Source organism: Camelus ferus, chromosome 3 (assembly GCF_009834535.1).
Source record: "Camelus ferus isolate YT-003-E chromosome 3, BCGSAC_Cfer_1.0, whole genome shotgun sequence".
Taxonomy (NCBI): domain Eukaryota; kingdom Metazoa; phylum Chordata; class Mammalia; order Artiodactyla; family Camelidae; genus Camelus; species Camelus ferus.
Window position 1 is genome coordinate 115,224,682 of NC_045698.1, and position 27,477 is coordinate 115,252,158.

The following is a 27,477-nucleotide window of genomic DNA, read 5'->3' on the forward strand; positions in this document are numbered from 1 at the left end:
CGGCTGCCCAGAGGGGCGCGCGCGAGCCTCAGGAAGACCTGAGGCTGCACCCCTGACTCCGCCACCGGGCGGCGAGGCGGTGAGTATGGCTCAGTGCCTTTCCCTCTGATTGGGCGAGAAGAGGCCAGCGGGCGGAGACGAGAACAAAGGAGGAGGCAGTGATTGGTTAAGCCTGGGGAGAAGGCAGGGCCTTGGCAAGAGAGTCCTAGGTTCCCCCCGTGAGCCCCGCCCCCTCACTGGGACTGCGGCCTGGGCCGGCGAGGCTAGCTGTTCCCGCGGAGCGTTCTTAAAGTCTCCCAGTCTTCCAGCAACCGCTGACGCGACCCGCGTGCGGCCGACCACTGGCCAACCCGGGAGAGCAGGGCTAGAGCGTGATCCCCTTTCCCGAGGCGCCTCCCAGCTCTCCCCACTCGGCGGCCGCGCGCTCCGCCAGCTCCTTCTCTCCTTCCCCGCCCCAGCCCGGCAAATCCGGGGGTCGGCGAGCCGGCTGAGTGGGAGACGCGCGGTGTCCGAGGAGCCAGGCGGCGACCGGTGAGGGGACCGAGGGGCTGGGAGGGAGGGTTGGCACGGGGCAGTGGTCCCCAAACTGTCGCCCGGCTTCTTCCCTTCGTCCCAGGCTGCTCGCGTCTGCAGCCATCGAGAACGCCGCCCCGGCAACGAGTGACGCGGAGGCGCCGCGGAGCGAGCGATTGGCCGGCGCATGCCCGCGGCCGCCGCGCGGCTTGCTCCTCCCAGGCCTTGCCCTCCGTCTGTCCTCAGCAGGCCGCCCTCGGTGACCTTCGTGGCCGGCGGCGCCACGACGCAGACATCGCTAGGCTGAGCCGGATTAAAAGGGCAGCGGCAGCCACCAGGCTCAGTCGATGCTAAACGCCCGCTACTCTCCACTTGCCCTTCGGGTGGGCTGGCGCCTGGGCCCGAGTTGCGGGGTGGGGAGTTTCTGACCGAGGCCCCGTTCTCCAGTACTAGGCACCAAGTATTTTGTTTATTTGGGGGGGGGGGAGGAGGTTAATTGGGTTTATTTATTATTGTTTTTTACTTTAATGAACCCAGGACCTCATGCATGCTAAGCACGCAGTCTACCACTGAACTATACCCTTCTCCCTACTAGGCACCAGGTCTTAAAATGAGTAACCAACGTCACTACTTACTCTCAAAGCTCCCGGGATGCGGAGTGGGTCCACAAAAGGCCCACGCTGCTCTGATCCTATGAAGGAGGCTTCTTTGGGGGGTCGGGGGAAGGACTTAAAAGCTCTTGCAGAACGCTTAGGATGCCTTGGAAGTAGGGGTAGGAGTCAACCCCTAATTCAGGGTCCCTCCTCAGAGGAACTGTCCTGAGCAGAGAAAATCCTAAAAACTCGGCAACCGCAGTTCTCAGACTTAACACCTTCCCTCTTTCCATATGAAGGATTATAGTAGTTTTCTTTGCTGAGTTTTCTCAGGCAGCAGTGTTAGCCATACAAAGCCCCCTGTCCAAGGTCATAGAGCTGGTAATTGAAGACCCAGAATTTGAAGGCTTGCCTCTCTGGTTCCCACTTAATAAACCAAGGTACAGTATTTGCAGTATATGCAGTGGATAGGGCTATGGAAGATCAGAGGACTAGAGAGACAGCCTTTCCTCCAGGAACATAATGTTTGAAAGAATTGTATTCCCAGATTAATACATCGTTTAAAAAAAAATAATAAAGTCCAGCTTCTTGCTAGGCCCAGGGAGGGTGCAAAACACCATATAACCCTTCCCTCATCCCAGTTTTGGGCTGCTCTGGCCCCTCTGGGCTGTAGTCCTGCCCGTGTGTCAAAGGGACCTAGAGCATAAACTATCCCACTATGTATGTTCTCCCCCTATCAATATGCATAACTTCTCCACACTTCTCAGATTTCACAGGAAAATCTTTGCAGAAGAAACCTGCAAAAAGATCCATTTGAATCGTGATCAGGCTTGGGCACTTAGGATGGGGGTGGGGGGAGCTGTCATTCCTATTTCCACCAACTCCTTAAACATGTCACACTGGATCTGAAGCTGGAAAGGGCAGCTTCTTCTAAAGTACTGGACCTTGTTTCTGTTCTGGGGAAGAGGGAAGTGAGGAGTGGCCACTTTGGTGCCCTAGATTTCATACCCCATCCTCACCTAGAAAAGAGGCTGAAACCTTTTCAGAGTGGATTGGGAATCACTGTTTCCTGTTACTTTCCCTGATTATTCAGAATAAAGGCAAGTAGGGGGCTGGAGGAGTGAGGGTGAGGAGGTAGTACGGGAGGAGAGCCTTGAATGAAGGGTGGGGGAAGGGCTTTCAGGAAGTCGAAGGGCCCCAAAAAGGGCCAGTTAAACTTTTCCATCCACCTGATTGCTCCCGCCACTTCCCCCCAGGAGAGTGAAAAGTGGATTATTTGCTTCTATCTGGATGTACATTTCAGCCGTCTTTAGGGGTGTCTTAGAGTCTAGAGACTGCAATGTCTTGAAGGCTGGGGCAACGGACTTTAGGGCTGGGGCAGCGGTAGGGGTTGAGGAGATACGGAGGATGTATAGAAAGGCCAGCAAAGAGTCTCCTCTCCAGAATGCAGCTACCACTCTCCGCAAGGGTGATCCACAGTGGAGCGCACAGAGTGAGCCCTGGTCCCCGGGGCTGCCTGGGGCTTCCTGCTGCGCTGCTGTCTGTCACTGGCTAGGGCCAGGAGTGGCTGGGGACTGTCGGGGAGAGCCAGAGATGGGCCACCCAGCCTGCCATCCCCCTCCTGTCCCTGGACCTGCTTAGCACCCTTGAGCTAGATGGCTCTGCCTACCCGCAGGGAACCTCAGGTCACATAGGGATAACCAGGAGTACCCACGTCATGTAGTGCCCAAGTCCCACCCAGGTCTTCTTTCAGACATTCACTTTCCTGAAGAGCAGCTGGGCCCTCTGGAGAGGGTGGCCAGGGCCTCATATCTTGGGAGATGAGAAAAGTGGCTGTGTACTCTGATTACTGCGGCTCTAAGGATCAGAGCGGTCAGTGACCTCTTCCTATGCAAACCTCTCCAGGGACTGTGAGGTGGCCAGCCTCCCTTTGTATATTATTCCAGAATTTGGAACAGCCATTTGGCAAACACTATCCAATAGAAATAAAACGTGAGCTACATTTGTACTCATCACTTTTCTTAAAAACAGGTGGAATAAATTTTAAAAATATATTTCACTTAAACCCAGTATATCCAAAATATTATCAATTCAACGAATAGCCAACATTAAACATTATTAATGAGCGATTTTGCACTTTTTTTTCCTACTAGGTCTTTGAAATCAGGAGTGTATTTGACCCTTACAGCACATCTCAGTTTGGACCAAACGCACTTCAAGTGTTCAGTTGCCACAGGTGGCTTGGGGCTACTGTAGTGGACAGCACAGCTGGGACAGCTCTCAGCCCCACTCTTGCAGCCCAAATCAGTTTTATCCATCTCTGGTTTCAAGACGGAGGAATTGCAGGGGGGAGGGTATAGTTCAAGTGATAGAGTGCATGCTTAGCATGCATGAGGTCCTGGGTTCGATCCCTGGTACCTCCATTAAAGACATAAATAAACCTAATTACCTCCCCCACACACACACACACAAAAAGATGGAGAAATTGTGAGATGATCACTTGCCTCTTCATCACACCCCAGAAATGCTGGCCTGGTAGAAAAGATAACCAGGGAAGAAAATCTTACGTTGGCTGAACAGCACAACTCAGAAGAAAAAGAACTGCACTGCTCTCACAGTAGATTGTTAGTAAATGCACTGAACCCTGACTTAAGTCCAGCACTCTTGTGAACAGTTAGATATGGCATGAGATGCCTGCAAGATCTATTAAGGAACAAAAATAAAGTGATATACGAAACTCGGAAGTTTATCTTCATTACGAATATTTTTGCCATTAGCTTATCTTCTTAGTACGTGTTTTTATTGGTTATATGTGTAGTATTTATAAATATCTGTCTTTATTAAATGCTTGGAAGGTACTAAACTACTATAGTATTGAACAATTAGGACCTTTTAACATTTCATACATAATGACCCCGTTCCCTCTTTCCAAGCCTTCCCTGTACTTATGGGGTTTTTTTTTTTTTTTTTGTGTTCTTTTTTATTGAAGTATAGTCAGTTTACAACGTGTGTCAATTTCTGGTGAACAGTGTAATGTTTGTCTCCTGGTACTTATTTTTTTCTCCAAAGAAATTTGATGGTATAACTTAAAAATTCAATCAGGAAAATCTTTAGGACAGTTCAGAAATTGTTCTTCGTTTGGCACAGTGATGTTTTATTTTTCTTTTAGATTTCCTGCCGGGCATAGACCCTTTCCTTCCAGGCAAGCTCCAGCATGGGGTGAGGTACAGAAGAGAGACCAGAAGGATACAGCCTGGCTGGCACTCAAGCAGCAAACCTGCACCCTAGACCGGGCTCTCTTACTCCACATCTGTAATGGGGGGAAGTGGTATGTTTGTTTATATGTCATTTGTGTATGCGTGTTTATGTTTGTGCATGTGTCTTACTTCCTTGGGCATGTGCCCTGGAAGGCAGTATCCTGGCAGAGGGTGTGTTTCCAGAAACATGGCCTGAGAGGAGCAATTGTCTCCAGAGACCCCCAGGTGAGGGGGAACACTCACCTAGGCATAAGCATTAGCCTCTTTGGCATTTGGGATCAACCACTGACTCTTGAAGGAAGGTTTTATTCATAGGAGGGCCAGCATTCCTTTGAATTTGACCAGCTAGAAATCAGCAGCCGAAGCAAGTGTCTTGGCTGAAAGTTCCGTCTGGAAGATCCGAGAGGCTCCCTCTAAAGTCTGCTCTCAGGTTGTAGAGAGGCTCCTGTCTCTGCTTGCAGAGTTTGTTTAAAGCTCATCCTCTTTGAATAAGATATCTGGGATTTAAAATACTCCAGATCCACCCACCACACGCACACCAAAAAAAGAAAGTGTGTGGGGTGGAGTCGGGTAAGGGGAGTGTCACAGATGAAACAAAATGCAAAATGCAGATAGACGCTGCAGGTGAGGGAGTGACTTGTGATACTATTCTTGGTACGTTTTTATATTTGCAAGTGTCCATTTAAAAAACTACCCTCTTCCAGGAAATACTTCCCTCTTCTTTCTCCTCCTGTGTCTGTCTCCTCTAATTAGTTTAAATTCACATTGTCCCTCTTACTTCACTGCTCCTGCAGGGCAGAGCACATCCTGCTCCAGAAGTACAGGAAGGAAGCATCCTGCATCCGCCACTCCCGTCCAGTGCAGAGGGGAGCAGAAGCTCCAGAGCCCACCCCTGCAGGTTTGTGGCTATAAAGGCTTTTTTTCAGTTGATCCCATTTGGATTCAAAAGATGAGGACCCCGTCTATGGGCTGTTTTAATGACAGCTCTGTATTTAGGATGAATTTCCAACTGCTAAGAAGAAAATCGTGACTATTTTGTTTGCTTCCTCTCTCTGATCTGTTGGGTGACATGGCCTATAACCGATAACGACTGCATCTCATCTCCAGTGTCCCACTGAACTGGGTTGGGGATAGATCCACGGGTCCCGAGGGCTGGAGTCAGTGGTGAGGCCGGCCAGGTGAGGAGGGCAGCCCTATTTGTGCTCTAAATAGAGGGCACAAAGGCTGACCCTGCTGCTAGGTAGCTACCTGGACCAACTTGTCAGATGGAGTCAGGGATGCCGTTTGAGATCAAGAGCACAGAGCAGATCCCATCCCCATAAAGGGGCTTCTTTGCTACTCCGGGTTCTCAGATCCCTGGAGGTGGGGCAATGAGGAATGTCTGCAGAATGTTTCCAAACAACCAGGATGCTCTGAGAATTGGAAAGGCTGTCCCTTCCTTCTCCTCAGCCTTCCCTAAAAATGTGAAAAGCACTTCCTGGATAACGCCATGAACTTTTGATAATATTCTTTGTGAGTTATTTATGCTTCCTTTTCATGCCTTTCCTGGGTCGTGAGATGCTTTCTCAAGGCTAGGCCAGGGGACTCGGATTGTGCACTGGTGTGATGTGACTGTAAGGTGTGCTGCCCAGAGCCAAGGAGTAGTACTTTTAGGGTTTCTCAGACACCTTCCCTTGCTCAGGCCCCCGCCCTTTCTGAACCTTTTGCCCAGGCTCCTGCTGCTGGATAAGTTTAGGCTTCATCTAAGGCCCTTCCTGTCTTTCCAGCCCAGGCCTGGCTGGGTTTGCACTGGTGACTCAGGAAAGCCAGGTCTCTAGAAGAAGGTGCTGGTGTGGTCTAGGTCCAGGGGACTTCTCATTGCCTATCCTTCCTTGGTCATTTCCTAGGGCATCTTGAGGCCAAGATCCCTGGTCTAAGACCATAAAATAGGCTAGGCCCTCCTCCTCATCTCCTTCCTCACAGTGTACTGGAGGCAAGCTCCCCTCTGAGTCCCTTCTGCCCTTCCTAGTGGCGCAAGGACCCCCTCCCCATGTATCTAGGACCCTCGAGGCTTTGCCTCCTCTTGGAGAATGGGAATTCAGGGGATGCCGTAGCTGAGGAAGTTACAAAAAACAGGGAGCCTGTACTTGCCCTTCCATTCCCCAGGGTGTAGCTGGGGTGACAGTGACCTTCTCCCTGCAGGGCTCACGGTACATGGCACATCTAGCTGCAGCTCACCTTCGAAAAAGCCACAGCACCTGCTCATGAGAGAAGGAGCCCTGGGATCCGCAGACCAGTTGTCCAGGCCTCTCCCTCTCCCCCCTGCTACAGGTCCCTTTCAAGGCCTTAAGAAAAGTGAAAGTAACTCACAGCTCCAGGACGTGGACCCTGGAGTGTGAGTGGGACACCGCACCGGGAGGGCGCCGGGGGACTGGCCGTCGCCATGCTGGCCGCATCCCAGGCCGCAGTGGGCAGGCCTTACGCGTGCAGTGAGTGTGGCAAGAGCTTCCGCTACAGTTCCGTGCTGCTGCGGCACGAGCGCGCCCACGGTGGGGACAGCCGCTTCCTCTGCCTAGAATGCGGAGAGCGCTGCCTGCAGGCCAAGGACCTCCGGGCTCACCGACGCGCCCACGCGGGCCAGACGCTCTACATCTGCAGCGAGTGTGGCCAGAGCTTCCGCCACAGCGGCCACCTCGACCTGCACCAGAGCGCGCACCAGCGGCGCCGCGGCCGCCTCTGTCGCTGCCGCGCTTGCGGCCGCCGCTTCCCGCACCTCCCCGCTCTGCTGCTGCACCGGCGCCACTGGCACCCGCCCGAGCGGCCCTGTCGCTGCCCGCTGTGCCCTCGTGCCTTCCGCCAGAGCGCGCTGCGCTTCCACCAGGCGCGGGCGCACCCGTGGGGGACACCCGCCGCGCCCGCGGCCGCGCCCCACCGCTGCCCGCAGTGCCCACGGGCCTTCCGCAGTGGCGCGGGACTTCGGAGCCACGCGCGTGCGCACCTGGCCGAGCGCGCCGGTGACTCGCCGCGCCGGCAGTCGCGTGCTCCGGACGCGCACCAGTGTGGCGTGTGCGGCAAGAGCTTCGGCAAGAGCTCCACGCTGACGCGACACGTGCAGACCCACTCGGGCGAGAAGCCCTTCAAGTGCCCAGAGTGCGGCAAGGGCTTCCTGGAGAGCGCCACGCTGGTGCGCCACCAGCGCACGCACACGGGCGAGAAGCCCTACGCCTGCGGCGCCTGCGGCCGCCGCTTCAGCGAGAGCTCCACGCTGCTGCGCCATCAGCGCAGCCACCAGGGCGAGCGGCCCCACGCCTGCGGCACGTGCGGCAAGGGCTTCGGGCAGCGCTCCGACCTGGTGGTGCACCAGCGCATCCACACGGGCGAGAGGCCCTTCCCGTGCCCGGAGTGTGGCCGCTGCTTCAGCGACCGCTCCGACCTCACCAAGCACCGGCGCACGCACACCGGCGAGAAGCCCTACCGCTGCGAGGTGTGCAGCCGGCGCTTCACGTGCGTGTCCAACCTCAACGTGCACCGGCGCAACCACGCCGGTCACAAGCCGCACAAGTGCCCTGAGTGTGGCAAGGCCTTCAGCGTGGGCTCCAAGCTGACGCTGCACCGCAAGACGCACCTAGGCGAGCGGCCGGCCCAGTGTGCGGAGTGTGGCAAGTGCTTCAGCCACAGCCGCTCACTGTCACAGCACCAGCGGGCGCACACACGGGCTCGCGCTGCCACCGCCGCCTCCGCCACCGCCACCCAGGCCATGGCAGGCACTGCCCTTATCTATGCTGGCCAAGCTGAACAGGAAAAGCCGGGACTCTTTGTGTCTCAGTTGAGAGAGACTTGCTGAGAGGGTTCTCAGGAGTGGGCTAGACAAGCACTTACATACTGAGACGGGGCGGGGGAACAACTTGCAGATGGGGGTCTGTGGAAAGGCAGTGTGGCCCGTTGCCTTTCTCCATCTCTGTTGCTGCGCCCCTACGCCTCCTTTCCTGGTCAGCTCTTTGCCTATTCTCAGCCCTTCCTTCGCCAGCTCTGGGTGTAGGTGCCAGGAGAACCTCCCGGACCCCAAGTACTGGTGTGTCCTAGCGCTGTTTCTCTGCTCTCAGGCGTCTCCTGTTATCTACCAGGGTTCTGTCTTTTCTTGTCCCATCTCATTTTTCCAGCCCCGAGTGTCCGCTACCTCTCCTTTCCGGGTACTCCTGATGTCCTGCTGCTTCAGGTAATGGTCATCACAGACGTGGCCAGAATCACATCCCTCCCGCCCCGTGGCCTTCCTGCCTCTTCCTTCCAATTTTACTCTCAGTCTCTCTGCTGCTCTCTCCCTCAGCTTCTGAGACATAGGGACTTTGCAGGCAAAGAGATAGTGAGAGAGCTCACCTCACTAAACGGTTATCTCCCCACCAGAAGCACCCAGAAGGGTACTTCACACCACGTGAAGGTGGGCAGAAGCTCTCAGCATGGCCCATGGGCCAGACCTGATGGTGTACAAATCAAGGTGCCTCTCAGCACATTAGCCCTGGGACCCGGGCCAAGAACACAGGGGTCTACAAAGCCTGGCACTGCCACATGGAGTATGAATGTTTTAGCCCTATCAAGCTTGGAGCCATGGTGAAACTGAGCTCCACAGAGGTGACAGTGCAGGGTGGAAAATTCCCTGGAATTAGCCAGTGATTTTTTTTTTTTTTTTTTTTTTTTGCTTGCAGGTGGTGAAATAAAGAGTTGTCTGGGTTCCAGATGCCAAGGGCTTCCCTTTGTCAAACTTGAGGCCCAGCAATCTTGCATGTGTGGCTCCCTCATTTTTGCACTGGAAGGCAAGACCCTTCAGGGGCTTATACATTTGGTTACAGGAGAGTACCAGCGGGGCCCATCACACGCCTGTATCCCCACCCCAGCACATCCCCTGGAATGACCAAGCACTCTCCATACTATCGGCCTGCCTTGCTTGAGTGCAAGAGCAGGCGTGACACTCCACAGGAAAGGCACTGCAAAGTGCCAGTGCAAACTCAGAAAGAAGGCTGGGTCCTCGGGGTGAGGGCAGCTGGGGGCCTGCAATCAGGCACATTCTAGCCAAGCCTGCTTCCAAAGGAATCAAGATTCCTGCACCTGAGGTGCCAAAAACACTTGCTTTGCCCACACAAGTTCATGTAAAATACTGGGTTTATTGTGTCCTTTAGGAAGACTAAAGTTGCCTGGCTCCCCTAGAGCCCTATCTTGCCCCTACCCTGCACTCCCCATCACCCTAGTTCCCAGGGACCAGGCATCTGGCTTTTTTTTTTTTTTTTTTTGCTGCTTTTCAGTCCCTGGGGCCTGGCTCCACAAATTCCAGGGAATGCCCTCTGCTAAGGGAGCAGCGTGGAAGCCTGAGGAGCCAGAGGGGGGCTGGACCCCTCCTCTGCCCCCAGGGATGCAGGGGCAGAGATGCTGGAACAGGACTCCAATGGACCAGATGATTCTTGTGGAGCCAGGAGCAAGGCTGGGTGGCTTTTGCTGCGGTGAGCTGCCACACTGTCCGGCTTCTCGAAGCGCTTGCCGCAGAACTCACAGGGGAAGCGCAAGGCGGCCACCGTCTCCGCATGCTTGCGCCGGTGCCAGTTCAGGGAGGCCTTCTGGCGGCAGGTGAACCCACAGATCTCACACCTGGGCCAGGGACAGCAGAGGGAAGGAAGGGGCCTCAGAGCATCTTGGCTTCCCTAGGGCTTCCTCCTGCTCCCAGCCTCCCAGGTGTCCTGCCAGCACCTCCCCATTCCCACCTATCCCCCCAACAAACCCCCCCCACCCCCACCCCGGCCCCTCCCCAGGCTCCCCTCCCCACACTCACTGCAGGGGTTTCTCTCCGGTGTGGATGCGCCGATGGATGACCAGGTTGCTGCTGGTGCGGAAAGACCGGGCGCAGAACTCGCAGATGTAGTCTCGGGTATCTGTGGGCAGATGGGGGAGACCCCAGCACCCATCCCCAGGCTGTGGGCCCTCCTTGGACCACCAAAGGAATACGGCCCCCGTTCAGCCTGCCTATCACACTTCTCCCAGCCCCCCAGCAGTGCCCTGTGAACTGTCAGCCGCCCTGCAGGTGTCAAGAGCCTACCCCTCTCCCTTTCCCCCGAGCCTGCCCCCCCCCCCCCCGCCAGCTCTAACAGCACCTGCCCATTGCCCATATAGAGCAGATCTCACAGGCCCCCTACACCTCCACGCCTCAGGGCCTGCAGCAGAGAGGCCATCCTGTAGACCCCTGACCCGCCACTACACTGTCCGCCCTGCCACCCAACCACACAGGCACACCGTCGGCCTCCATCCCCATCACTCTCCTGTGCAGCTCAGGCTCCAGGTCCTCTCCGCAGCCACCACCACTGCTGTCAGTTTGTTTTCTACGTGTCGGGCGCTCCACTCCCCTTCTCCCTGACCTTCACTGACCTGGTCTCCCCATCCCTTCTCAGCCACCACTCCCAGGTCAAGCCCCATTACTGCACCACCTTGAAATCACAATTTCAAGCATCCCAGTTCCAGCCAGGGCCTCCTACCTTTTCCTGTTACAGCCTGTCCCATGCTTCCGGGCTGCCAGTCCAGCGGCCCGCTGCCTTCCCACCATCCTCCTATTCCCCTCCTCACCCAGCTTGTATCTTTGTAGCCTTCCTTGACTCACACTAAGACCCAAACCAGGATAAATACAACCCCTGGCCAGCTCCAGGCCGGCACGTGTGTGCTGGTGGGCATGGAGTGGGATGGCGAGGTGGGGTGGGGATTGGGGGCCAGAAACACAAACTACAAATCGCCCCCACCCCCCCCACCATCCTCCCCAGCTCTACTTTAAATCACAACCACAAGTCTCACGCCCCCCCCATCCCACCCCCTGGAATGCCTCTGCATTTCCCTGGTCCGTTCCCCACTTTCTAGAGTCCACAAGGGCATTTGCCACAGGACTTCCTCTCTCCACCAGCCTCGCTCAGCAGTGACCTCGTTTTATAAGCCACCAAGAAGAGAGAACCCAGGAGAGGATGCCCACGCCCTCTTCCCACCTAATCCACCAGCCAGCCTGCTTCTGTGCCTGTGTGCGCATGGTCCCTGCTCCCCTGCGGCTGCCCTCCCGCTGTGCCCAGACACACCCCGCCTCACCGACCTGAGGTTGCCCGCCCCTCTGGCAGCAGGAAGCCTTTCCTCCCTGTGGGCTCATTCCCATCTCTGTGCCCCAAGCCCACAGCCCTCCAGCTTGGACCCATTTCTCTGCTTGTCTTCATAGCAAAGCTCCAAAGAGTGGTCCATGCCTGCTGTCTTCACTTCTTTAGCTCCTCTCTGCTTTGACCCCTCTCTGTTCTGCCTGTCACCTCCCTTGGCACATACCATTTGGTCATCTGGTCAAGGATGGCTTCCCCCCAGCCTTTCTGGGGGCCTGTCCACATCCTCCTCTTATGCAGCTCTGAGGCACTGGCGCAGCTCAGCCCTCCCTCCTCCTGGAGCACTTTCTCCACTTGGCTCCTTCGTCTGCCTCACTGGCTCCTCTGCGGCTGCCCTTCCCACCTGCCCCACTCAGACATCTTCTCTGCCCACGTTCACTCCCTCCCTGTAGGTACCATCCGCCCACGGCTCCAAATACCACCCATGTGCTCATGATGAACATATCTTCTTCTTTCGCCCAACATCTCCTCTGAACTCCAGATTCACATTTTCTGGGATACCTAATTAGCATGTTTCCAAAAAACGTCCCTTCCTTGAAACCTGCTTCTCCCACATTTTCAGGAAATCCCATCACCAGTCCTCCAAGTCACCCCCGACTCCCCGCTGCCAGTCCTACCTGTGGGCAATCTGTCCTTCCTACAGCAGTCCTGGTTCCCTCTTCACTCTCCTGTCAGCCTCCAGCCACTTCCCACCAACTTGGCTCCATGCGTCCAGGTTGGCATCGTTACGCACTGCACATTTCCTGTAATGTCCCCTATCCTCCACATGACAGCCACAATGCTCTTTTTTAAATTCAGTGTCCTTCTGCTGTTCAAGACCCTGAGATGGTACCAAATTCATCTGGCCAGGAGCCAAGCCATCCTGATGGTGGTCTTAGAGGCCCCCACTACCTATCTGACCTCTCTCGCTTCCTTTCTAACCTCCTGGCCTCCTCACCACTCCTGGAACATGACACACAGATAGATACCAGTTTAGGGGCCCTCACACGCTGCCAGTGAATGTGGTGAAGCCTCCATTCCTCCCTCCCTTCACTTAGGTCTTTGCTCAAAGCACCTTCCGTTTCTCCAAAACCAGCTCCTCCCTCTTGCTCTCCTTCCTTCCCCTGCTTTCACATCTCTTCGGAGCACGGTATCACTAGAGTGGACACCTTATAAAATGAGGGCTTTATTCACTGCTGTATCCCAGCATCTAGAACAGTTTAAAGCAGGCGGGTGCTCAACACAGAGAATGCAAGATGGGTGTTTAGTTCAGCGAGAGTTACCCCACAGAGAGTTGTGGCAAGACCTGGAGATAGGAGGTGATGGGCCCCACTGGGGGGTGAAGGGACGCACAGAGGGAGGTGAGGAGGCATTTCCACCACTCACCACTGTGCAGCTTCACATGCTCCTTTAGGTGTTTCTTAAAGTTGAAGGACTTCCCGCAGGCTGGCTCTGGGCAGGAGAAGGACTTTTGGTGGATGTGCTGGTACTTCTTGTGGTGCTAGGGAAGGAAGCAAGGGAGACCACCAGAGCTGACCCAGCAGGCGGGGCTCCTCTGTCCTCTCCCCAGGCAGTTCTCCTTGGTCACCACCAGCTCACATCATCCCGGCCAGGTCTCACCTACACGTGAGCACCCCGATCCCATCCCTTCCTGACCCCAAACTCTGCCCTCACTCTATCCTGCCCTCAACTTCCATTATCTCATCACCTTGTCACAACGGCACCTTGCAAAGCCCAGTTTCCTGAACAATGGGCCATTCTGGTGATACTCTTGGTCCCCTAACCATGGACTTGTCATCTGCCAGGGATGGGAACACATTTTGGGTAGACCTGATTACCCTCTTTGATATCAGTATTAACATACAACCATATCATTCAGATTGGTTTTTTATTAATACTTCACCACGGGATTATAACATTTTGACCTAAGTCTGTTTTGGAAACACACACATACACACACACTCTTTCTCTCAACCTGGAACAATTTTAAGGGTATGTGTTCTTCAGCCTTAACTCCTGGTATTTCTGGGAAATATTTCTCTCTTTATCTGGCCTAATTTCGCATCCTGGCTCACTCAGTTGCATGGGTTTTCCCCTTCTCCATAGTCTGACTTTCCCATAATTAAACTGTCTCCTTTGTTAACAGACTCCAGTATGTCTGACCAGCCCTGCTGAATGTTCTTCTCAGCCCAGAGCTTCACCACCACTAGGGGACCTTCCCCCTCTTCCAAATCCCATCCACCCAGGCCTCACCAGCCCTCTGGTCTGGGTCCTCTCCCAGCCTCAGGATCTGCCCTGTGAGGGCTCTGGCTGAGACTCTTCCTTCTCTGTGCCTCAAACCCCTCCTGCAGTGAGGCTGGGGACAGCACTGTCTCTCAGTCCTCCTGGAGTGAGGACCACCCACTTGAGCCAGCAGGGCAAGGCAGCCCGATGGACTGAGGCACCCCGGCACCATCACACACTAGCCGGGGAGCCTTGGGCAACACTTAACCTTTCTGTGTTCCTCGGTTTCCTCATCTGCAAAGCACAAATCGTATCAGCACCTACTCTGTAGGAATGTTGAGAAGATCAAAAGACTTGACACACATATCACATCTCCTTAGGACAGTCACTAGCACCAGGAATGCCACCATCATCTCCATGTGGCCCTCAGAGGGCCCGTGCAGCAGGTGGCAGAGGGTGGTAGCTGTGTGCCTGAGGCTTGGTTTGCTGCCTTAGCTCCCAGTCGCTGGTTTAGTGATTATTAACTGTAGCCAAGCTCTTTTCCTGGCTCTGAATCCCCCTGCTAACACCCCTCCTTCAGCCCTCCTCCTCCACCCGTGAGGCTACACAGAACCCAATGCGCGCCCCTCACACCCTCACATTCAAATACTGCCGGTTGGAGAAGATCCTTCCACAGCCAGGGAAGTCACAGGGCAGCAGCTCTCTTTTGGCAGCTTTCCTGGGGGAATAGGAAGCATGAGGACTCTGACGGGCTCTCCTCCATGTCCCTCCTCTCCGCCCCCTCCCCAGAGCCCCTTCCCTCAGTCCTACCTAATTCTCTTGGGGCCAATCTGAGCAGTGTCCTCATCCCATGCCGAGGCCAGAGCAGACTGAGCCTGACTCCCAGGGCTACGGGCAGCAAAGAGGGAGCGGAGGGCCTCGAGGGAGGGCCATGTCCCAGGATGCCCCTGCCCTCTGTCTCAGCCATCAGGTTACCTGGCCAGGGGCTCAGTCTGCTGGGCTGCTTGAGGCGTCCCACTGAGCTCCGGCTGCGTGCTGGCTTCCACAGGCAGAGGAGCTCCAGGACCCAAAGAGGGTGCTGATGAGGATGGCGCAGCAGCAAGAGGAGCTGGGACGGTTGCAGGGGCCGGGAGTGTCTCCCCCTCCTTAAGTGCATGGGTGACAGGGGAAGGGGGTGGTCTGGGGGCATCGGGCTCACTGCTGAAAGGAGAATGAAGAGGAGGGGGGTATTATCTCCCTGGATCCTCAGCCAGCCCCAGCCCACTCCCAACCCCTAAATTGCAAAGATCCCAACTCAGACCAACCCTACCCCTACCCCAGGATCCCTATTCATACCTGCTTTCAGCCTTGATTCTCTCCCAGAGCCTAACTTCACCTCTTTCCACCCAATTCAAAGCCTCTAGTTCTTTTTGCCTTCCCTAAAGCCTACCCTGTCTCCCCCAACAAGGCCTTCCCTCAAATCTGCAAAGTTCTACGTTCCCCAACCAGCCACTCCCTCCCTCCTCCCACTCTGCTCAGCATCCTCCCTGGGCCCCAACTTGCTCATCTGGGGAGGAGCTGTAGGTCCACGGGCTGGCATCACTGAGCATCTCCTCTTCATCCTCATCTTCCTCTTCTCCGTCTCCTTCTCCTAGGGAGGGGAAGGTCTCCGGTGGGGGTCCCACCCCTCTGCAGGTCCAAGGAAGGCAAGCCTGAGGTCCTGCTCCCTCACTCCTGTTGTCCACCCAGGTCTACCCAACCTCAGACTCACCTGGGCAACCTGGCCTCCGGAGTCCTCTCATCACACTCAGATTCCAAACCTGTTGGCACAAATAGGGTCAAAGAGCAAGGAATTTGGGACTTGGGGGGGGGGTGAGAACAAGTGCAGTTCTAAGGTCTGAAGTGTCGGGGGGGGGGACCTCTGAGGAAGAAGGGACAGAGGCCACTGGAGTGGGAGGGGCTATTTTAGAGATGGTACATTCACATGATTCCCCCTCAAAAACAACATATAAAAAGGTACACCGTGGAAAAGTCTCCTTTCCGATACTATACCCCAGCCACCTCGTTCTTCCTGCAGGTAACCTGGTTTCCCTTCCTGAGATATTTTATACATTCATAAGTACATACAAATATATATTCTTTCTCTCCTTATTTTTCTACTAATGGTAAAATACCATACATCCTATTCCATATTTTGCTTTTCATACCTAAAAAAAATTTGAGGACATATTTCCTTGTCAGCATAGCGTTTTTCCATTGAGAAAGGATTGTTTTTAAAGAATGGGGTGCTGAGCTACAGAGATGGGAACCCTTTTCTTTCCTCCATAACTCATCTTTCCCCCAGCCTACCTGCAGGGTCCTGCCCATTCCCGGCCTCTGGGCACCAGCTTCTCTGACCAACACTTGTTAGGGGGACCGGACTGGACTCCTCTGGAGGTGTGGGGCCTGAAGAGGGGCCCCAGGAGAAGGTGTGGCCTGCTGAGCACTCCCACACAAGCCCCCCATCTTGGCCCCCAGGTCCCCGCAGCCCAGGCACCAGGCTGCACTCTCGGCTGTGAGCATGAGACAGGAGCACCAGATACTGCAGACCCTTCGGGGGCACGGGCTCAGGACCTGGAGCAGGGGAGGCAACAGTCAGGGTGAGCTAGGAAGCCCCCACTCTCATCCTGGAGAGCTCACACCCAGACAGCCCTGTACCCCAACCCCCTGGGCAACCCTGGTCCCTAATCCAGTTTACCATTCTTCAGAGCCCAGACCCCAAGACTTTGAGATAGTGCTCCCTTCTCCACAGGCTGCCCCCATCAAACTACCTTGGACTCCCCAATTCCCTCATCTCTTCCCAAACTCACTCAAAGTTCTCTCTAATCTAATTTCTGGGTCACAACACTCCCGGTTACCCCCTCTTCCCTCTCTGGCTCCTGACCCCCTACCCTTAGTCATTCCCTACCCACCTGCACAGAGCTTGCAGCCTGACGAAGTGTACCTGCCAAGGGGATAAAAGGTAGGTCAGTTGGAGGCCCATGTAGCCAACTGCCTTCAGCTCTGGGCACTCACACACTTAAAGGGTCCCCTATCCTCTGGGGACCAAGTGGAGCGGGACGGGACCCTGGGAGGACACAAATCACACTGGCCTTATTGCTGAAGTGATAAATCGGTTGGTGATAAGGAACAGCGGGCCACCACTGGGAACTGGGGGGAGACAGGTAGGGTTCTAGGTGATGCAGCCTGGATGCCCTCCCCCAGAGCCCTTGACCCAGCCCCTAACCGGTCCAGCAGGAACTTGGCCAGCTGCGAGTGCAGGGAGAAGCCCAGCTGCTCCTTGAGGAGGCACCACTGCTCCATGTGGCCGCCCAGGCGGATGCGGCACTTGCTGCGACGGGCATCCAGCTGCCGCCGCTTCTCCCGCCGCCTGCGGGACGCGTCCGCAGGCGACGCAGCCATGAGCGCCAGGGCCTGCAGACTGGAGGAGACATGCGTGTGGGCCGACCTCATCTGGGGCCAGAGTCCCCGGCTCCATCATCCGCCAGGGCCTCAGTTTCCTCATCAATGAGTCGGGACAGAACTAAATAAACCATTGCAATAGGATTCGCTACCACTGGGCCAAAACAACCTTTGCTTGTATTACAGGGCGTGTGAACCAGCGCTATGGGGTGGGTATCGAGGGGATGGGAGTTACGGGGTCAGCATAAAAGTCAGAATGACCCGATCCCAGGCCCACTGAAGTGTAGACCTGGAGCTATGGGTAAGGAAATTTCAACTGGGGCGGGGCTGGGGGGAGGGGGTAAGGTAACAGTTCCATCTTGAAAAGGGCGCAGGCCTTTACTGGTTGATGAGGGAAGGACCAGGTCGTGTGCATTGCGAGAGCTCCTTAGAGTCGGGATGATGTGGGTGGAGCCCGGGGAGGGCGGGGCGGGGGTCGGGAGGGTGCCCCCCACCCCGTCTCCGGCGGCCCCACTGATCGCTCACAGTTCGTGGGACGGGCCAATTCTAAAGACAGCTCGCAGGCCGCCCGGAGCTCCCGCCGCGGCCCACCCCCACCCCGGCCTTACCTGTGCGCCCCCACCCGCCCTCATCCCGACTGCGCCTGCGCCTCCCCCGCCTCGCGCGCAGGCCCGGAGAGCGGCGGGAGGACAGGGGCCCACCTCGCGCGCGCGGCCGCCGTTTCTCTTTTAAGAGGAACCCGTCCCCCTTCGCGTCGGTGGCTCCAGCCCGGAACTGGGGCCAGGGCTTGCGGGGGAGGGGAGGGTCGGAGGCAGGCGGCGGGCGCATGCGCACTGGCCGCCCAGCGCAACGCCTGCTGGGAGCCGTGGTTCCCGCAAGAAGCCCACGCTGGTCGCCGAGCCTTTGGGGGTTTGTGGGCGGGTCGCTTCCTTGACGAGCACCGATCATTGGTGACCAAAAGTTTAGGAAAATGGAATAATTAGGGCCAAGCTCTCCTCCCATTCGCCAACCCCTGCCCGTCCAGCCTGCCCAGGGACATGGTCTCTGCAATTGTTCCTACTTTGTACTTCAACTTCAGGCCCCCCTCCCAATTGCCACCGACAAGCTAACACGTGCGGGAAAATCGGCTACCTTAAAAACCAATTAGAGCCTTCCCTGGACCCCCAAGGCAACCACCACCTATAGCCTATTCCCTCTGCTCCCGTCAGAAGTCGTCCGAAAATTTGCCTAGATTTGCTGTGGACTCTTCCGCACCTTCCATTCTCTCTTCAGTTGACTCCGATGAAGCTTTTCTCTCCACCGAGCCACTGGAATGGTGCTTCTCAAGGCCACTTGGGGCAGCCACTTTGCTAAAGGCAGTGGTCAGTTCTCTGTCTGCCTCTCTACCCTTAGAGGAACATCTGACAATGTTAGATATTTCCCTCCATGCACCTCACCCCCCATCCCCCACGCCAGACTAGCTTCTGTGACTTCACACACTTCTCGTTTTCCCCCCTCCTCATTGGCTTCTCTTTTCCTTTTTTGGATCCTCATCCACTGTCCCAGCAAAATATAGACTGAGTGTCCTCTGGCTTGGGTTTGGTCCCAGAACCAAGTCTTCTCGTTTCTTTCATCTTGTTTGATCTATTTGGCCCCATGGCTTCAAATGCAGTGATGACTCCCATATTTATATTTCCAGCCTAACTTTTAAGCTCCAGACTCATACATCTAACTGCCCGCTCTACATTGATAACTGAGTTACAAACTTAGAGAACAGTGCCTGGCACATAGCAGTGACAAAAGCTAGTGGATACTATTTTCTCAAACATGACTGTGGCCAACACATAACATTTAACAATCCTTGCCCCCTCTCCTATCTCAGTAAATTTTGCCATCATCCATCCACTTTTCAGGATAAAAACCTGGGAATCCTAATTGACTCTTCTGTGATATTAACATCACATACATCAGCTAGTCCTGATGATACTGTCTGCAGAAATAGATCTTGAATCCAATCCCTTCTGGCCCTCTCCACTGCTAAAACCTTATTCCAAGTCACCTGTATTAGTTTTCTGTGGTTGCCATAACATTACCACAAACTTGGTGGTTAAAAACAGCAGAAATTTTTTCACTCATAGCTGTGCAGGTCAGAAGTCTTAGTGTCAGGGTGTCACCGGGGCCATATCCTCTGTAAGCGTTCTAGGGGACAATCCTTTACTTGCCTCTTGTAGCTTCTAGTGGTGACCTGGCATTCCCAGACTTGTGGCCACATCACTCCAATCTCTGTCTCCCTGGTCGCATTGCTGCCTCTTCTTTTGCCTGTATCAAATCTCCCTGTGCTTCTCTTTTATAGAACATTTGAGAAGACATTTAGACCCACCTAGATAATCCAAATAATCGCCTCATCTTGATACCCTAAAACAGTCACATCTGCAAAGTGTTTGCCAGATTGATCTGCTTCCTTCCACTCTCACAAAGCAGGGAGGAACAAACCTGCTTAAAACCTTTCAGTGGTCACCAGGGCAACCCAAAACCCTCACCATGACCTCAAGGCCTATGTGGCCTGGCCCTGTGCTGCTTCTCTGGCCTCCCACACCTTTTTGCTGTTTCTCAAGGGTTCCAAGCGTGCAGGAGGGGGAGTTCCTTCTCCCTGGAGCACCCACTCCCCAGCTTCTCATGTGGTTGTTTCCTTCCTAAGTAAATCTCAGCTCCAAGATCACCCATTCAGATTCTTTTTATCATTTTCTGCCCCACCGCCCTCTTCTATCTCCTTCATAGTACTCATAGTAGTCTGAAATCATTTTAGGAACTTATTTGCTTGTGTGTTTGTTGTTGGTATATGATGATTGTTGCTGTCCCATGCTTTCCTTCTCTATGGCCTAAACAGCCCAAATGACATGGTGTCCACTCATAAGCTACCCTTAGGATGAACCCAGTACATCCTGCCCGTATCATACTCTTGAATTATGGTACCAGTGACTCAACAAGATACTCATCTGCCTGGTCTAAGGTAGAAAGAAAGATTAACCACCTTATTCCAGAAACTTTACTCATTAATGAAAGTCCTTCATGAATCATAACAGGAGAACTCCATAGCGGACAAACAGAAAAAAACTTTATTCTTTCCCTTCACGGTCCCTTAATAGACATCTGCAAAATCCTGGTTCCTCTGTCCCGTGGATGAAATCAGAGCAGGTTCCATAACTCTCAGTCACTCTTAGATAATAAAAAGTCCTTTACTTGATGTGAGACCCAAGAACACTCTTTGTTCTCTCAGTCTGATACTGTTCAAAATAATAAAATTCTAAACTCCTTAATTCTCCTATAACCCTCTCCAAAGAAATCCTCTTTTCTTTTTTTTTTTTTCTTTCAGCCTCTCTTCAGTTTCTTACATCACTGAAGTAACAGATGAGCCAGGTCTCTCAAAACAGTCACCCTCTTTTGTTATGTCCTGCAGAGAAGCACTAACTTCTTTGGCTTGGAGGGGAAGAAGGGATTCTCTATATTTGTCCTCTACCTTAGCCCAATCTGAGACTGGCATTTATTTTTCTGGGACTCTAGACAGCACCTTAGCCTCCTTATCTTCTGCCCTGGGAAAAGCCAAATTTAATAATATTGCAGTACCCTCTGAGTTCTCAATATCGTCTCCCCAAATAGAAAACCACCTTCCACTCCCCTAGTCCAAGCAGGGAACAGCCAGATTGCTCCAGTGTTGTATTATCAACCCGCTGCTCCGAAATCCTGAGAAGACTCATTTGGAGCGGAGAAGGAGCACTCTACAGGTAGTTTCTGCCTTAAATTTCGAGTCCCCAAGACATCATCAATCCTGCCCAGGCCCCACGTCTATGCAAGAGACTTTCCCGCCCCTTTGCTCTCCCCGTCATCCAATCAGCGTGCGGCGTCTGTTTTCTCCAGCCAATTACTATCTCCAGGAGTCCAATGCCTTTTGTCCTCGCCCTCTGCCCATCAGTGGGCGGTGCCTGCGTCCCGCGGTCAATCACAGCTGGGCTTGGCCCGCCAGGGCCCCCTGTGACGCCATGTGGGCGGGGCGGGACGGTATATAAGAGATGCGGGGCGCCTCTCCGCTTGGGGCCTGGTGAGCTGCCCGCCCATCTCTTGTAGTCCTGAAGTCCAGCCCAGAAGGGCGCAGGACATGAAGGAGAAGGAAGCCGGCAGCCGGGTGACTCGCCGTCGGAGATGTCGCAGCAGCAGCAGGGGTGCTCTCCGCCGCTGCGGCAGGGGACACGGCGGAGCACAAGGCGCCGATCGAGGGGCGACACTGTGTTCCAGGTGCTGAAGCAGCAGGTGTCCAGCGACGCAGTGGTCGTACTGCACGTGATGGAGCGGGACCTCTTCAACCAGATGGCGCGCGGGGTGACCCGGCTTAGGCGAGAGGACGCGGATGTACACGGCGAGCGCCGGGCCACCAGTACTGCTGAGATCAGCGCCGCACTCCGGTCGTTACTGTCCCCGAGAGCTGCGCTTCATGCCCGCTCATCTTCCTTACAGGCGCGTGGCCGGCGGGTGGCCCGCTTGCTGTCCGCTCTAGTCCGCAGGAGGGGGCCCTGCCGGTGGTCCCTTCGGAACAGGCCCCGCTGCCGAATGCTTGCGGGAAATCGCGGGTTTACAGATACAGCTCGGTTATCATCCAGGCTGTAGCAGGGGTACATGCACCTGGGCCTTTGGTTTATTGCAGAAGAAATGAAGGTGTTTCCAGAGTAAAGGAAGGGACATTTGAAAATCAGGCAGGGATGTCATGGGTTCAGGCAAAGGTCCAAGCAGACGTGGGAGGTTAGAATCCAGGCACCTGGACCACTCCTTATGTCTCATCCCCTGTTGAAGATGGAAATAAAGAGAAATCTGATTTGCTGTCAGTAGAACCTGGCTTCTTGTGCGCTGCTTTGTGGGAGTGGAGGTCTTCCCTGGCTGGATGTGATGGGTGAGAAGAGCTCAGACAAAGATAGGGTTCCTCCAGTAGGGGAAGTGCCCTGTCTCCTCCATCCGCAGTCGAGCATTTCTCGTCTTAGTCATCTTCATTCCCATTGCACTGTTGCCCTTGCGTATTCAAATGGAGATGAGAGGTAAAGTCAGAAGGGCAAGTAGGGGGTGTTGACAAAACACTGGCCACCTAAGCCAGGCTTACTAGGGAAAGAGGAGCCTGAGATTAGAATTGAGGTTAAGGGGCAATCTTCCCCACCCCCACATAGGCCCCCTACATTTTTCTCCTGCTATTTTCTAGCAAGCTGGGACTCTCCATCTAGAATTCCCTGCTCCTGCTCCACTTCCTGTGTTTGTTCTTTCCCCCTCATCTCTGTTCTCTCCCATTCCTGTTTTATTCTCTCCACTTACTGTCATTTCTTCTGTTTTATTTCTAACTGTCCCCTTTTCCTCCTTTCTGGCCCTCAGTGCCTATTCTTGCCTCCTTTTGTTTTCTGTCTTCTCTTTTCCTTGCCTCAGTCTTTATGTTTCTTCCTCTGTACCTAGAAAATTTCACATTTGGGCCAAAAATGGATCCAACCGATATTCTACTGCCATCTTCCACTGCGATCTTCCAGCATCAGGCTTCTAATACAGAAGAATTGGTGAGCTACCAACATTCTGAAGTCCTTTCTCCTAATTCTGTTCTTGTTGCATTCCCTTCCTTGTCTGTTCAATCCACTCACGAGACCATTTTTGGGTGGTTCTCAAAATGAACCATCTTTCCTTGCTTCCACCCATCAGCACCTGGTGAATTTTGCCCCCCTCCCCCCCAAGACTGTCCATTCTAACCACATCATCAGACTTCTAACCAAAGTCTTCTCCTAGTTGAGAACTGAAGCCACTTCCACCGGTGAGAACTGGGAAACACGGTTGGAATTCCCTCATCATCAGTCTTCAGTTTACTTTCTCCAGGAGTATCTAAAACAGCTTGGGGCTGAACTTCCCATTTGGAGCCCTGAGCAGAGACTGCATTCTGCTGGGTTAAACTGTTGGGCTTCATGCCTCATCAGCCTTGACACTCTATAGGCTTTCTCTGAAATTCATGCAGAGGCTAATCACATCATCTCTCATCTCCTAGGCCAAAACCCTAATGAAAGATGCTCTACCTTGAGAGCTAAGTAGACAGGACTCGATCACAAGCAATTCTTAAGAATCCCAGAAGCTTGGATGTGAGGGTGATCTGGCTGCGACATCTGTCACTCCATTGATCGCCAGGGTTGATTTGGCTGATCTGGCTGGCTAAGCGGGTGTCCCCTTCCTCCCTCACCACTCCATGTGCATCCCTCCTGAAGCTGTGCGCCCAGTCGAAGAGGACAACCATCTCCGATAGAGGAGGACCCTTTTTCTCGGTCAAGGGTATACGAGTAGCTGCTACCCCCTGCTAGAACCTCCAAACGAGCTCTCAGGAATCCCAGAAGCTTGCCATAGCTGTATGCAAAAATGGTCCCCATCAGTGTCCTTCCCATAGCCCTGTGTATCTAGAAGTCCTGGGAAAGGAAAGGAAATAAACTTCAAACAGCCCAGTAGTAAAGCAAGGTGAAAAATGTATTTAATAGGTGAGGACACGTGATGGGAAAAACTTCTGTTGTAAGGCCTGCCTCTGGTTATGCCAAACCTCTCCCTGGAGTGTGAAGACTCCTAGCATAATGCCTAAAACAAAATGCTTGCCCCTCAGCCTTCTCCACCAGGAAAACCCGAGTCTGGCTATTGTATCTGTTGAGACGACTGTTTCAAGTTTATTAACTGAAGTCTTGACTTTCCGAAGGCAATAGTTTCAGGCTAGAAAGCAAAACTGAGAGGTTTCTGAACTACCTATATCTCCCTCTACCCTTCTTTCTCTATTTTTCTTCACAGTACTTATCACTCCCAACTTATTCTTATTCTTATTCTTATTCTTATTCTTATTCTTATTCTTATTCTTATTCTTATTCTTATTCTTATTCTTATTCTTATTCTTATTCTTTACATCTTCCTTCCCTGGAGTGTGAGCTTCTTGAGCACAGATATTTCATCATCTTCTCTGCTACAACCCTGGTCCTTGCCCTCCAGGGTCTCAGAGGATTTTCGGGGTGAGCTAGGAGGGATGAAGGCAGATCAAGTGTGGAAAAGGCAGCTAACTCACTGGCAGACTGTGAGGTAAGGTCAGGCTGGGCAGAAGTTCCTGAGGGCCAAGGAGGCCACCAGAGGAATTAGTATATTATTTTGAGGGTTGTGGAAAATGCTCTTCCCCTTCTTTCAATGCCTGTGTCCTCCTTCCAGTGAAGGCTCCAATGTGAGAGATATGATCACCCCAAATTTGGAAGTGAAAAAGAGATTATTAGTGACAAAGATTCCCTCTTGATCAAAATGTAGTCAGGCTCCTCTGAACCTTCCTTTCTTTTTTTCTTTTGTTTTTTTATTTTATTGAGTTGTAGTCAGTTTACAACGTGGTGTCAATTTCCAGTGTAGCGCACAATGTTTCAGTTATACATGAACATACATATATTCGTTGTCACATTCTTTTTCCCCATGAGCTACCACAAGATCTTGTATATATTCCCCTGTGCTATACAGTATAAACTTGTTTTTCTATTCTATATGTATCTGTCAGTATCTACAAATTTCGAACTCCCAGTCTGTCCCTTCCCACCCCCCTCCCTGAACCTTCCTTTCAACTAGGCCTTGACCTTGGGTTTCCATGTCCTGCCTTGCGGAGTCTGATTTTAATAAGAATCCTGCTAGATCAGTCTAGTGAGAATCCCCCCACTCTTAATACCTGATCACTCTCCACAACTAATCAAGTTCCTCATGCCCCACCATTCCCCAGGTGGTATCTGATGACCCTGGCCCGCCTTCAGCAGAAATCCTGTTACATCCGTTTAGCAAGGGTCTCTCTACCCTTGATGACTCTTCTTAACCATTTTCCATCCACTGACCCCCAACCTGCTCCTTGGCTGTAAGTCCCCACTTTTCCTTGCTGTATTTGGAACTGAACCCAATTCTATATGAAGTCTCTTTTCCCCTATTGCAATAGTTCCTGGATAAAACCTGTTTTTACAGCTCTAACTACTGTTCGGCTCTGATTCTCTTGGATTCTAGGTGTCCTTACAGTGGAGTGCTTAGCGTAGTCTAGCAGATCTTTTGGGGAGTATCTGATTCCATGTACACCTTTGATTGGCTTCTATTGACTTGACTATTTTATGATACTGTGTGGGTAGAAGTTAACTTGTAGAAAACTGACAATAATGCCAATGGTTTCTGTCTGAGATCAAGGGCAAAGATTTCTACTGACAGCAATACAAATACAATTTGTCAAGAGATGCATCTGATTTACCTCTGGCAGAAACAAACAACCCCAAAGTAGAAACCGTACCTTAAACATCACAGCTTATTATCCCCTTAGTATATTAATCTGCCTTCCACCTGCTGCAGTCTATTTTCAACATTCCTTTGGCTGGCTGATATTAAAAACAAAAATCTCTTCAAAAATCTCCTTTGAATTGGTTATAGCAGCATCCAGGGCCCCACATTAATGAGTTGAATAAAATCTTGACATGTATACATCATTCATGTATTTTTCATGGGAGTCCTGTGTTCTACTTTTCGAAAATTATTTTTAGGAGAAGTTACCTCAATGAGGCCTTACTTGACCACCAGAGTCTAAAAATAGAACTCCACCCTTTCAGGGCCCTGCTTTTGTCCTCACAGCCTGCATGTTTGTGCTGTCCCCTTCACTAGCAGTCAGCTTGCCAGGGCAGGGGGCTTGCTGTTTGTTTGATGCTATATCAGTAAAGACTAAATGAATAAACAAGTGAGTCAGTGAATGAGTGAATGAATAGTATGTGGTCTGGAGCACAGGAGTCAGGACTCTCCATGTGATGCTAAAGCACATTTACTGTCTTTGCACTGTTTTGAGAACTGCTCCCCTGAATTCTTTTTCAATTAGGCCTGACTTCTGGACTTCGGTGTTTGTGTCTCCATTGTCCAGTTTTAGAAAGAATCCTGTTAAACATGTTTAACCAGAATGCCCCATCCTTGATATCTGATCACCCTGAATATGTAATGGGTTCCTTGTCCTCTACCATCCCCCAGGTGATGTCTCATATGCTAGCTTACTTTCAGCAAGAACCATGTTAGATCGGTTTGGATAGAATTCCCCCTTAGTAATTTTCCATTCACTGACCCCACCACCACTCTTTGGCTATAAATTTCCACTCTCCCTTGTACTTCGGGTTAAATCCAATCTCTCTCCCCAACTGCAAGACCCCATTGCAGTGGTGTCTACACCTATCGGGATAGAGCCCTTGAATAAAGTCTTCCTTTCAGTGCTTTAACAAGTGTCGTGGATGAGTAACTTTTTTTTTTTAAACACCGATCCCCCATTATCTCTTAACCACAGCTGTGTGACTTGGCAGAGGAAGAAGGGTGGACGTTTAAGGATGGATATGCCAAGGACAATAAGGCAGAAAGCCCTAATGATAATGAAACAACAGCAATCACTGTCACTCTGTGGCAAGCCTATTTCTACGTGCTTTCCATGTATTCCCTCAACTAGCCAGTTTCCCCAACTCGGGTCGGGAATGTGCGGCGGGAACCCAGGATCTGGCAGTGGCGGGTTGCCTGGATGGGCTGCAGTCCGGCGCTTTTCTCTTTGCCTTTGATGCTATAGTTTCCTGCCTTTACTGAGCCAGGCGGTCACAAACCCCTCTGGTTTTCCGGCGGGATTCTCCTTGCTTCTGTAGGTTCGGTAAGATGCCCGGCCCGAGCGGAAAGATGAGCGAAGCTGGGAAGTCTGGAGTGCATCGCAGACCCGGCACCCTCTAGAGCTCAGAGCGCAGTTCTCCAGCGCTCCGGCTGGGTGGATCCTGGGACAGCCTGCCTGGAGGGCTCAGGGACGCAGCGCAGCAGGCAGGCGCAGGAAGCAGGCTCAGTGCAGGGCACCCCCAACCAGCGTGTCAGGATGGCCGAGTGGTCTAAGGCGCCAGACTCAAGGTGTTCACCTTGCCTGTGGGCATTCTGGTCTCCGAATGGAGGCGTGGGTTCGAATCCCACTTCTGACAGGCGCTTTTTACCCTCTTCCCTGCAGGGATCTTTGATCCTTCTTGAGCCCTTTTCTCCGCCTTTTCGTTTTGTTTTCTGGGAAGGCGGCCACACTCAGACTATCGATAGCTGCCGTTCCCCACTGCCTATTTTTCTGATTTGCAGTGGTTGAATGGCCGCCTAGGTGGATGAGGAAGGCGGGTTAAATACCTAAGGTTCATAGACTCACATGACTATATCCTGTCTACGTCACACCTTTTACATTTAGTCTAGCTCACTAAGGAAACGCTCTCTGTGCGCTCCCTGGTGGTCTAGTGGTTAGGATTCGGCGCTCTCACCGCCGCGGCCCGGGTTCGATTCCCGGTCAGGGAA

At 53.1% G+C, this 27,477-nt stretch overlaps 2 protein-coding genes and 2 non-coding genes across 12 annotated transcripts; 3 read left to right on the forward strand and 1 right to left on the reverse strand.

Moving 5' to 3' along the window:
• Nucleotides 1-232: 232 nt before the first annotated feature.
• ZNF672 (zinc finger protein 672) lies at nucleotides 233-8,409 on the forward strand. The gene is made up of 4 exons (XM_032477268.1): nucleotides 233-531; nucleotides 4,276-4,434; nucleotides 5,158-5,261; nucleotides 6,545-8,409. The coding sequence occupies exon 4, from the start codon at nucleotides 6,786-6,788 to the stop codon at nucleotides 8,184-8,186; it is 1,401 nt and encodes a 466-aa protein (XP_032333159.1). The 5' UTR covers nucleotides 233-531; nucleotides 4,276-4,434; nucleotides 5,158-5,261; nucleotides 6,545-6,785; the 3' UTR covers nucleotides 8,187-8,409.
• A 1,069-nt stretch (nucleotides 8,410-9,478) lies between these two features.
• On the reverse strand, nucleotides 9,479-17,961 carry ZNF692 (zinc finger protein 692). Of its 9 annotated transcripts, none has more exons than XM_032477262.1 (12): nucleotides 17,829-17,937; nucleotides 16,952-17,146; nucleotides 16,638-16,669; nucleotides 16,036-16,299; nucleotides 15,458-15,506; nucleotides 15,250-15,375; nucleotides 14,683-14,904; nucleotides 14,518-14,595; nucleotides 14,347-14,425; nucleotides 12,871-12,985; nucleotides 10,158-10,257; nucleotides 9,479-9,976 (listed from the first exon to the last, which is right to left on the reverse strand). In XM_032477262.1, the coding sequence occupies exons 2-12, from the start codon at nucleotides 17,125-17,127 to the stop codon at nucleotides 9,679-9,681; spliced, it is 1,539 nt and encodes a 512-aa protein (XP_032333153.1). In that variant the 5' UTR covers nucleotides 17,128-17,146; nucleotides 17,829-17,937; the 3' UTR covers nucleotides 9,479-9,678. The 9 variants fall into 9 exon arrangements, with proteins under 9 accessions (XP_032333153.1, XP_032333150.1, XP_032333151.1 ...); XM_032477259.1 differs by having other exon boundaries at nucleotides 14,683-14,907; XM_032477260.1 differs by having other exon boundaries at nucleotides 14,683-14,907; nucleotides 17,736-17,852.
• A 9,058-nt stretch (nucleotides 17,962-27,019) lies between these two features.
• TRNAL-CAA lies at nucleotides 27,020-27,125 on the forward strand. The gene is made up of 2 exons: nucleotides 27,020-27,057; nucleotides 27,080-27,125. It is a non-coding gene; the product is annotated as a tRNA-Leu (tRNA).
• A 280-nt stretch (nucleotides 27,126-27,405) lies between these two features.
• On the forward strand, nucleotides 27,406-27,477 carry TRNAE-CUC. Its single transcript has one exon. It is a non-coding gene; the product is annotated as a tRNA-Glu (tRNA).